The following is an 11,193-nucleotide window of genomic DNA, read 5'->3' as shown; positions in this document are numbered from 1 at the left end:
ATGTTCCCAGGGGAAGTATCATGCAATTTGTTCAAATGATCACAGCCAGATCATCTTAGAGACCTAATACTTTGTTGTGTTATTCTAATTATCTGGGCCCCTTTGTGGATTCTCCAAGGAGAAGTGTAGAGAGATAACTGCCAAAAGGAGACTCACAGGCTGTGATTTCCAGAGACCTGAGTAACTTAAACGATTCTTCATTCTTGTAAAGAGTTTCAATTATTAATGTTACCATGAGATATAATTTGAAATATGCTTTAACTCTATAAAAGTGAAGACTTTCAGAATCATTACAGAATTATGTATACATCATTGCTGTCACATAAGATACTTTAAAAATATTACTCAGGAAAACATATGGAAGACACGAGACTTATCCTTCAACCCACGTTTGTGAGTTAGAACTTACAGTTCCTGAAGACACCCAGCTATGCTCTTCTCAAAACCATAATATAATACCTAAAATACTTGGATGAATGTTTCCTCTTGAGTTTGAGATGTGTATGTCTATTCTTTTATGGAGAAAAGCTTTGCAAGCTATTGCAATGAGTCTGCAACTGCTGTGTCTCCTGAATAAAGGCCTGGGTCTTCTTGGATAATAGGCACTGGCATCATGGTATCATCATGGCATCAACATTAAGCACTGACTTGTCTTTCATATTCTTAATATTGGAGCATGGGTACATTTACAAATAATGGAACATAAACCATACAAATTGATATTTTAAAAGCTGTGTTATCTGTGCTTCTTGTGCAAAAGATAAATCAATTACTTCATGTTCATATAAGTAGAGACAAAAAGGTCCACTTAGCATTTTAATAGTGTGTTTACTTTTGAAATTTATCCCTTTCATTTGTACTATATGACAATATTGCATAGTGCATTTTATGTATTATTTTTTCATTAAATAATTTATTTACTTTATATCTTAGTAGGCATTTCCCCCTCGCTCCTCTCTTCCTTGTCCTTTCTTCTCCCCTCCTTTCTCCTTATCCTTGGCTTCTCCCTATTTTCAGAGAAGAGAAGGTCTCCCATTAGCAGCAACCAGCCTTGCCATATCAAGTAGAACTGAGTATATCTTCTATTGAGGCTAAACACAGTATCCCAGTTATGGATAAGGGCCTCAAAGGCAGGAAACAGTCAGAGAAATCCCCTGATCCTGCTGTTACAGGTCGCACATGAGGACTAAATTGTACATTCAAGGGAGCCTAGATCCATCCCATGGCTTCTCTGTGACTGGTGATTCAGTTTGGGTGAGCTTCTATGGGTCCGCCATAGTTGATGTAGTTTTCTTTCTTGTGGAGTCCTTGATATCTCTGGTTCTTTCAATCTTTCCTCTCCTTTTTCCATAAGATTCCCTGTGCTTGGCCTAATGGTTGGCTCTGAGGCAAGCTACTCAGATGACAGTCCTGCAAGCCTTCTGTCTGCAAGTATAGCAGAATACTATTAATAGTGTCAGTGGTGGGCTCCCTCTCATGACTTGTGACTCCAGTTGGGCCAATCATTGGTTGGCTGGACTGATGGTTTTGTGATGACTGAAATATGGTCCTATTCTCTAAGTATAGCAAAATATCACTAGGAGTGATTTTCTCACTATTTTTAAAAATAACATTAGTATTTGGTTCATTTCTAGATCTCTGTACTGTCTAGTCTCAGGTTCTTGCCATGCAAACCTTAAAAAAATCAAATATTGATTACTTACTCCCAAAAGTTTTGTGCTACAATTGTCCTGGTATATGTTGCAGGCAGGGCAATATTTTACATGAAAAGGATTGTGGCTAGGTTGGTGTATGTGTTTCTCTTTTGTATTTCTGTAGAGTGTCTTTCTGTGGCACATGCACTAGAAAATAAGGGTGAAAGTACTATATGAGCCCCAGCTTGACAACTCTGTTTACAAGGAGTTCTGTTTGTGTTGTTATCTTCAGCATGAGACCTTGTTGTTAGTTTGTGAAAAACAGCCTATTTTTTTGCTAACAGCATGGGTTATACGTGGATTTCTATTGGCATCTTTAGCCAATAACTCAAATGTATCTAATCCAGTGATGGTACTGGAAGCTCCATTCGGTGACAAGAGATGGCCTGTTCTGAGTCTGCCTCCTTCGTTATTTGGAAAATTCATTAGAATAGCATTTATATATTTTAGAGCGTTTCTGTTTCACTAGGTTTCCATAGCACACCTCAAATACCTGTCAATTTTAGCTCTCTCACCTTGCTTCCCTCTCCCTCTGCACCTGATCACCCCAATCTAGTCCTCCCATCCCCAGTATAAATATCTTCTATCTCCCACCACCTTTAAGACTAAAGGCATAATTTTTTCTCAATGTAAAATAGTGGTATTTATATGTTGGCAGTAACAGCTCTCTAATTGGACTGAGGGGCCATCAACAGGACAGAAATCATGGCGGGTACTGTAATTACAGCCAACTATTTGTGGCTAGTAAGGTCATGAATCTTAGTGGAGAACCAAAGATTTAAAAATGATAATGGAAGCAACGCCTGGTGGTATTCATCAGTAATTTCAGCATTAGTGAGAAAGATGCACAAAATATCAATGAGTTCAAGACCACTCTGGTCTATGTAGAGAGTTACAGGCCTGCCATGGCCCATCTCAATAATAACAAAAAATAAAAACTTGTACATAGGCACCATCTCATTTTGGCTTTAGTTTTATTTAACAGGGAAGTAATGAAAGTAAACCAGTTTCTTATAGTTGTTCATTCATTTAATAAACATAAATTTCTTTGAAAATTTAAGAAATTTCAATGAAAACACATTTTTATGTTTGAGTCTTTTATTTAGGCCAATTAACAGTTGGGGAAAAATTTAAAACAATAAAATTTAAGATAAATACATGTTGGATGATTTTGATTTTTTTTCTTGCTATTAAGCTAGATACATGCATAGAAAAGATACAAATCATAAGATTAATTTTATCTGTAACATTAAGAAAGAATATTACACAATACTCTCCACAACCTTTCTAGAGCACATTTTACATCTTGGTTCCTTAGACTGTAGATTAATGGATTCAACATAGGTATAATAAGAGTATAAAAAATGGAAGCCACCTTATCAGTGTCAAAAGAGTGACTTGACTTGGGCTGCACATACATAAATATCAAAGTCCCATAGAAGACGGTGACCACTGTCAGGTGGGACCCACAGGTAGATAGAGCTTTCTGCCTGCCTTCTGCTGAATTCATCCTAAAAATCGCTATAAGAATTAGTAGGTAAGAAAATAGGAGAACCACTAGAGATGAAACCAAATTGAACCCTGCCGAAATCAAAATTATAATTTCAATTTCATGTGTATTTGAGCAGAGCAATGAAATTAAAGGAAGACTGTCACAGAAATGACTAATGATCTTGTAGCCACAGAAGGGTAAAGCAAAAATTTTTATAGTGATGAGAAGAGAAATAATGACACTATAGATATAAGGAACTGCCACTAGCACCCAGCATACCCTGTGTGACATTATGACAGTGTAGAGCAGAGGCTTACAGATGGCCACATAGCGGTCATAGGACATTGCAGACAGAATAAAGAGTTCACAGATGATGAACACAAGAAAGAATGTTAGCTGTGTTGCACAAAGATGATTAGTAATTGTATTTTGATCAACAATAAAATTTACTAGCATTTTAGGTCCCACAGCAGTAGAATAACCTAGATCAGTAATAGCCAGGTGTCTGAGAAAGAAATACATAGGTGTTTGTAGCCGAGAGTCCATCATGGTGAGGATGATCAGGCCCATATTACCCATCAGTGAGATCAGATAGATGATGAGAAACAGGCCAAATAATGGGGCCTGCAGCTCAGGGCGGTCAGTGATGCCCATTATGATGAATTCAGTCACCACTGTGAGGCTATGATTCTCCATCTGCATTTATAGCAAACTCTATTTTAGATTGATACATCAGTCTATCCAATAAGTTTTCTGCATTAACACCTAGGAGAATTTGTAAAATACAAAACAAATGAAATTAGATACCTCTGAACATCCCAGTTACATTATTTACAAATGAAAATATCCTTACTAATAAAAATTTTTTAACTAAAATTTAAGAAAGACAGAGACAGGTTAGAAGTTATCAGTTTAATTTTAAAAAAGCAATTCTAACTCAGGGCAACTTGAGATTATATTTGTCAGAGATTATATAAAGCTAAACTAGAAAATGAAATTATAAAGGAGTATCAATGTTAAAAATTTCATAGCTTCATATACAATTATCATTGTACTAGTTTTCAAATTAGTAATTTTTATAAAGCCAAGTGTAATATTATAGTGGGACTTACAAATTACTTTTAATAACATGATGAAATAATTAATATTTTAAAATTTCAAATCTCAAATTATAAAGCACACAGAAACTAGCATTAAATGTAGAACCTTAATTCTAGTAAGTTTCATAGCCTGAATACAATGGAAAAATATTGGATAGTGTCTAAATAAAGAAAAAGATGAGTGGCTGAAATGATAGTTCAGTAAATAAGAGCAATTTCTGCTCCTCCAGAGGGTCCAAGATCCACTTGCAACACACATATTACTGCTAATTTAACTATTCTTTAAGGGTTTCTCACATCCTCTTTTTATCTCTGATGGGACTAGGCATGCACATGATGGAACAAATACATGCAGTCAATTATTTAGCTATATATTGTATATAAATTAATAAAGAAGTAAAATTTAAAATAAGAAAACGGATTATAGGATCAGGGTAAATATCTGAGAAGATACTATAAATCTTACTGTAAAAATTTATATGTGTTACATTTTCTTTTACATTAATTGTGTTTTGAAAATAAAATTAATAGTATACTATACTACACTACACATGCACACACATAATGGGTATATAAAGTTTTAATAGCAATATTATCCGTGCTATATCTTACTTTATAATTCTAACAAAAGGTTATTTTGGTGAAACTGATGATTTCTAAAGTTTATTATTCTCATGGATTTATAAGTTAACATGTCCATGAAGAATTTCTGAGAGGAGGAAGGCATATACTACTTACAAATTAGTCTCCTATCTTAAAGATATAGTAAGTACCAACATTGCCTTAAGAGACAATTCAAGCAATACACAGAAATAATACTAGTTAAATAAAAATGGTGGGAAAAGGCTCTAAGTAAACTATGAGAGAGAAAAAGCATACACCTCATTTCAACAACTTAATAGATTAAATATTGCTTTTGATATTGAGATCTACTTAGCTCTTACCAGCTTCTAGGCATATGTCTTTTTCCAAGGAGAAATACAGATCATATTAAATTATATGATAGCTACAGAAGTATCAAAATGCATATTATTTATTCTTGATTGTCTTTTTATACTTTCATTAAATATTATAAAGTATCTTGTGTGTTGTCAATAACAATTTTCTCTATATATTATAATGAAAAATGTCTTTGGGGAAGCCCTATTCCCATTTTTCCGAGAAAGTGCCAGATAGCTTTCCAAAGTGGTTGTACTAGTTTGCATTCCCACCAGCAATGAAGGAGTGTTCCTCTCTCTCCACATTCTCGCCAACATGTGGTGTCATTTGAGTTTTTGATCTTAACCATTCTGATGGGTGTAAGATGGAATCTCAGTGTCGTTTTGATTTGCATTTCTCTGATGACTAACGAGGACGAGCATTTCTTTAAGTGTTTCTCGGCCATTTGATATTCCTCTGTTGAGAATTCTCTGTTAAGTTCCAAGCCCCATTTCACAATTGTGTTGTTTGGTTTTGTGGTATTCCACTCCTTGGAATATACCCAGAAAATGCCCTACCACACAACAGGGACATATGCTCAACCATGTTCATAGCTGCTTTATACATAATAGCCAGAACATGGAAACAGCCTAAGTGTCCCTCAGTAGAAGAATGGACTAAGAAACTGTGGTACATTTACACGATGGAATACTACTCAGCTATTAAAAACAAGGAATTCCCAAAATTTGTGGACAAATGGATTGATCTAGAAATTATCATAATGAGTGAGTTCACCCAGAAGCAAAAAGAGACAAATGGTATATACTCACTTATATCAAAACACTAGTCCAAGGGATACGTACCATGAAAAACTTTACTTACCAAGAAAGTGGGTCAGAGGAGAGGACATCCTATTGAGACTTTAGGCAAGAGGAGCATGGAAGAATGGGGAAATAGTAGGACCCACAGGGTCCTGGAAACCTACAAGAAGAACTTTATGACAGGCAGATCTGGGTCCTGGGGTCCCCCTCAAACTAAGGCATCACCAAGGGCAATATAGGCAGTAAGCTTTGAACCCCTATCAACACCTAGCCGATGAACAGGATATTCTCCACCATTGAGTGGAGAGTGAAATCTGACTCTCACACGAACTCTGGTGCCCCTTTTCTGACCACGTCCCCTGGATGGGGAGACCTGGTGGCACTCAGAGGAAGGATAGCAAGTTACCAAGAAGAGACTTGATATTCTAAGAGCATATATAGGGGGAGGAGGTCTCCCTCAATCACAGACATAGGGGAGGGGAGACGGAGGAAAGTGGGAGGAAACAGGGGAAGGGCTAACAATCGAGATGTAATATGAATAAATTAATTAAAAAATGATTAAAAAAAGAAAAAAAAAAAGAAAAATGTCTTAGGATTGTATATAAGGAAAATAACTTACCGTAATGTCTTTTTTGTCTTATTATTTATAAAGTTATTCAGAGAATTTATCACATGCCACTGAGGAAGAAAGAATATTCTAGATGCTGCGTTACTGATATATGTCTGAGTATGTCAATACACTTATTTTCTTAATCATGCTTTTTTTGATGGAACATGAAAATTCTCATTTTATTTTTAAATATGCAGAGGAAGAAATGCCTCTCAGTATCTATTTAAACAATAATTGAAGTAGAGAGTGTATTTCAAAAGACCAAAACTAAAATCTAAAAAAAGAAAATGTCTGAATACTTTAAACTTACAGGAGAGATTGAATATCTACAGTTATAATTACTAACAAAGGCCTTTTTCAGATGTGCTTCTTTGGTCTGTTTCTTTTCTGTTAGAGATTAAGTTGGTTATATAAAACATAATAATTTAATACAGTACCATGATGACTTTTAAGGATTCTTATGGGCATGTAGCTTCTTAACAAACATTGAAACATTAAATTATTTATGTAATAAAATGCAAGGAGCTATTTGTATGCAGGCATAACAGAATGGTGGAAAACACTGTACACATCACTAAAAGAGCCATGAATATATTGAGCATCTGACTTTATAGAAATATTCTTTTTATTACCTACAGTGATATCTATGAGGTTCTCTCCGGCCTTGGTATGTCATCCTTACACTAGTTAGAACAGTTCATGAATTTATCTATTTTAGTCTTTAGAGACTTGTTATTCATTAAGGAAATGACATGCAATTATTTGCTTGTCCCAAAAGTATTTGAGAGTTTGACAGTGCTTACAGTTTTTCACTAATTGTCATTCAGCAACATTAATTATAGGTGGATAATTTAAGGATCTTTAACAGATAGTATTCAAACCAACTCTCCCCTATGTGTCTCTGCATCTCTCTGAGTCTGTCTCTATATCCATATCCCTCTGTGTATGTCAGATGGAGACTAACAAATTACCCAGAATGCCCGTGAGTTACCAGTTGGCCTGGGCATAGAATGAAGGCCTGATAATCTTGATGTCTAAAGTTTGATGGCCGAGATATATAGGTGTGTGTGTGTGTGTGTGTGTGTGTGTGTGTGTGTGTGTGTGTGCACGCGTGCACTCATGCTTCTCTCACTGAAACCAAGCTCCCTACTCACAGAAAAGTAATAGAGATGGTGATTTCACTAAGTACTGTCACTTATTCAGAATGTGTACAACTCTATAAATAGGTAAAAGTTGTATACTCTAAGGCATCACTCCTTAGGCCAAAAACCAGTGTCGAATGAAAGTAAACACATGCATTGTTCATGTTAGTAAGTTGCTTCTTTGGTTAGAAAATGTGTGAAAACAGTCAATTTTGAAAGCACAGTACTTCTACACATGTGTTGGTTTCATGAAGAAGCATTCTGTAATGCATGTTTCTGAAAGCAAAGCCACTATTTCTATGGAAAACAGAATACACTAAACAAACACATGTGTGATCTTCTCTCGCTAAAACTAAGCTCCCAACTCATGGAAAAGTGTGTGTTTGTGTGTGTGTGTGTGTGTGTGTGTGTGTGTGTGTGTTATGAATATATTAATCTTATATGCATATGTAACTTGTAATTTCTAATTTGCTGTATAAAATTGACTGGTATAAAGAATAACACAATAATCTATAACTATTCTTTCTTTTCTAGTTTTTTAGATAATATTAGTGCTATTGAATTGGTAGATTGATGAGGGCCAGTAAAGAAGAAATAGGCATAGTGAGATCTCTTGTGGCCTCAACAACAGACTTAGAGCTACTGGCAACTAGGGAATTGTGAAGAAAAGAGATACAGTCTTCATACAAAAGACCTCCCGAACTTCTTACTAATAGAAAATGACCAGCTTAAATCACATGCATATAACCAACATATTATGGGTGGGTATTATTTACACACACACACACACACACACACACACACACACACACATTAGTGGCATAAAAACGGACATATAGATATTGGAACAAAATCCAAGTCCTGAACATGAGTAATTACAGCCATTTGACATTTGACAGAGACAACAAGAACAACTGAAAAAAAGAAAACATCAATATAGTGGTGCTGGGAAAAATGGATATCCACATGCAGAAGAATTAATTTATACTTACATCTATGTTCTTACCCAAATACTGTTTCCAAATGGATCAAACATAAATGTCAAAATTGAGATGCTGAAATTACTAAGAAAAAACACATGTGTGTCCTACAATATATACCTCTTGAAAAGCACTTCCTGAATAAGACCAAATATCAACAAGTGAGAATCTGTGAAACTAAAAATATTCTGTACTGTGACAGGTCAAATGTCTTCACAACTATTTGAACACAAAATTATTTTATGAACAACTGTATTTATAAATTATCTCTTTCTTCTTTTGGAGAATAAAGTTTATTGTTTCATGAATGAACAATAGTAAATGCTCCTAAATCTACTGTTGTGATTATATACATTTGTTTTTTTATATAAATACTAATTTGTTATATGTTTTATAAAGAATATATATCTGATTAAGAATAGTCAAAATTATCCAAACTGACTTGGCTCTCATTCCAAACCCAGTACAAATTTATTTCATGTATAGTTCAGGTTTTATTACATAGTTTTCTCAACAATAATGTATAACATATCATTTTATACCTGAATTTGCACATTTAGTCATTCTCAATGATTTTGCCAAACATACATATAAAAATCAACACAGTATTTTTAATTTTAAATAGAAATAGGCTTACTTAGGTGAATTCTAGTACACATTAAGTACATAATTTATGACATAAATTATAATTCTGTAAAATGAGAGATGAGTGTACTTATAATAGCTCAGAGAAAGAAGTATTAAGTGGCTAGTCTCAAACATGATTAACCTAAATGAATGAGGCTGTGCATACACATATGGTTCACCATCTTGAAGTAGAATAAATAAAACTGCTTCCTTAAGAAAGTATTTTGCCGGTGTGTCCATGATTATATTTGTAACAATTTGTGGCGCACGTCAAGAGAATTCTAAACATATGTAGAGGTGTCATGGGCCTGCCCCTTATTTTGAGGCTCATAATGGAAAGAGTGAGACCCATATGATGACTTACCAGAATCACAATGCACATTAATTTTAGGGAAAAATGGGCATTTTTTTATGTTCTTGGTAGTGGATATTTTACATCTTTTTTTCTCACCTGCAAGTCAAGGTATTCAACATGGGGATGTCAGGGTGTGAAAACAAAGAGGCTGCTTTAACATTGCATAGGACAGACTAGAGTGTGACTGCAGACACATAAGTATCACATTCCCATAGAAGATAGTAAATACTGTAAGGAAGGATCCACTTGTTGGCAGCTTTTAGATTCTACATTTAAGTAAGTAATAATTTTTATATTACATTTTCTTTTTTAAATATCAAGAGTATAAATACTTATATGTGCTTCTCTTGTCTTCATTATGTTTTTATCATCCAAGATTTCTATCAGATTTTTACATGATTGTCTGTGATTTCTGTACTTACACATGTTTTTATATTTTACAATATTAGGCATTAGAGCATTGGAGATGAAGTGTACAACGAAGGGATCAATTTTTAGATTAAACTTAGTTATTGAAAGGGAACAAGAAAAACATACTATGTCATGATTTGTAGAAATAGAATACAAATAAAAATTTACATTACAAACATACTACTATATAGAGTGTAGATAAGTCATAGGACAGCAATATACTTGAATTCAAAATTAATCAATAACTTTCCTTATATCTGTATTTTATATGTGGCCGTCCAACCGGACAATGACATTACCCATCTAAAGAAAAGAAAAACTACTTTTACTACATATAAGCTATCATGTGTTCTCTTTTCACCCTTTCCTGTAACTAAAAATTTTTATTATTATTTAATTAATTTATTCAGATTACAAATAAATTGTTATCCCATCATTTGTATCCTCCCATTCCTCCCTCCCTCCTACTTTCACCCTATTCCCCTGCCCTAGGTCTATGACCAAGGGGGACCTCCTCCACACTATATGGTCATAGGCTATCAAGACTAATCTTGGTAGCCTGCTTATTCTTTCTTTGAGTGTCATCAGGCCTCCCCAAATATAGGGCCCCAGAGTTCATGTCAGAGTCAGTCCCCAACAACCCCCCTCCAAGTAACTGTGGAGAATGTCCTGTCCATTGGGTAGATCAGAGTAAGGGATCGATGTTTACTACTTGTATTGTCCTATGAGGACATCCTACTGGGACTCTAGGTAAGAGAAATATAGGAGATGGGGAAATAGAAGGACACAGAGTCTCCTAGAAACCTACAAGTCATTACATTCATAAACTTACAGAACCTGTGATTGCCTGCACACCATGACATGCACAGGATCAAGCCAGCTGAAATTCTGGCAAATAGGGAAGATGGTCTCTTCTGTTTTTGAAGAACTATTTGAACTTGGTATTTTTTTCAGGGAACAGATCTTTCTTTATTGAGGATGTGGCCCTTGGTTGTTTCTTATGCTTCAGTGGATGGCCCCACAGCCATTCATACTTGTGCAGC

General features: G+C 34.9%; 1 protein-coding gene across 1 annotated transcript; it reads right to left on the bottom strand.

The window, feature by feature from the left end:
* Positions 1-2,943: 2,943 nt before the first annotated feature.
* On the bottom strand, positions 2,944-3,888 carry LOC127207180 (olfactory receptor 8K3-like). Its single transcript, XM_051166543.1, has one exon. It carries the CDS (start codon positions 3,886-3,888, stop codon positions 2,944-2,946), a length of 945 nt encoding a protein of 314 aa, XP_051022500.1.
* Between the last annotated feature and the right edge of the window lie 7,305 nt (positions 3,889-11,193).

The sequence above is a fragment of the Acomys russatus genome, chromosome 24 (assembly GCF_903995435.1).
Source record: "Acomys russatus chromosome 24, mAcoRus1.1, whole genome shotgun sequence".
Taxonomy (NCBI): domain Eukaryota; kingdom Metazoa; phylum Chordata; class Mammalia; order Rodentia; family Muridae; genus Acomys; species Acomys russatus.
This window is presented reverse-complemented; position numbering and strand designations above follow the sequence as displayed.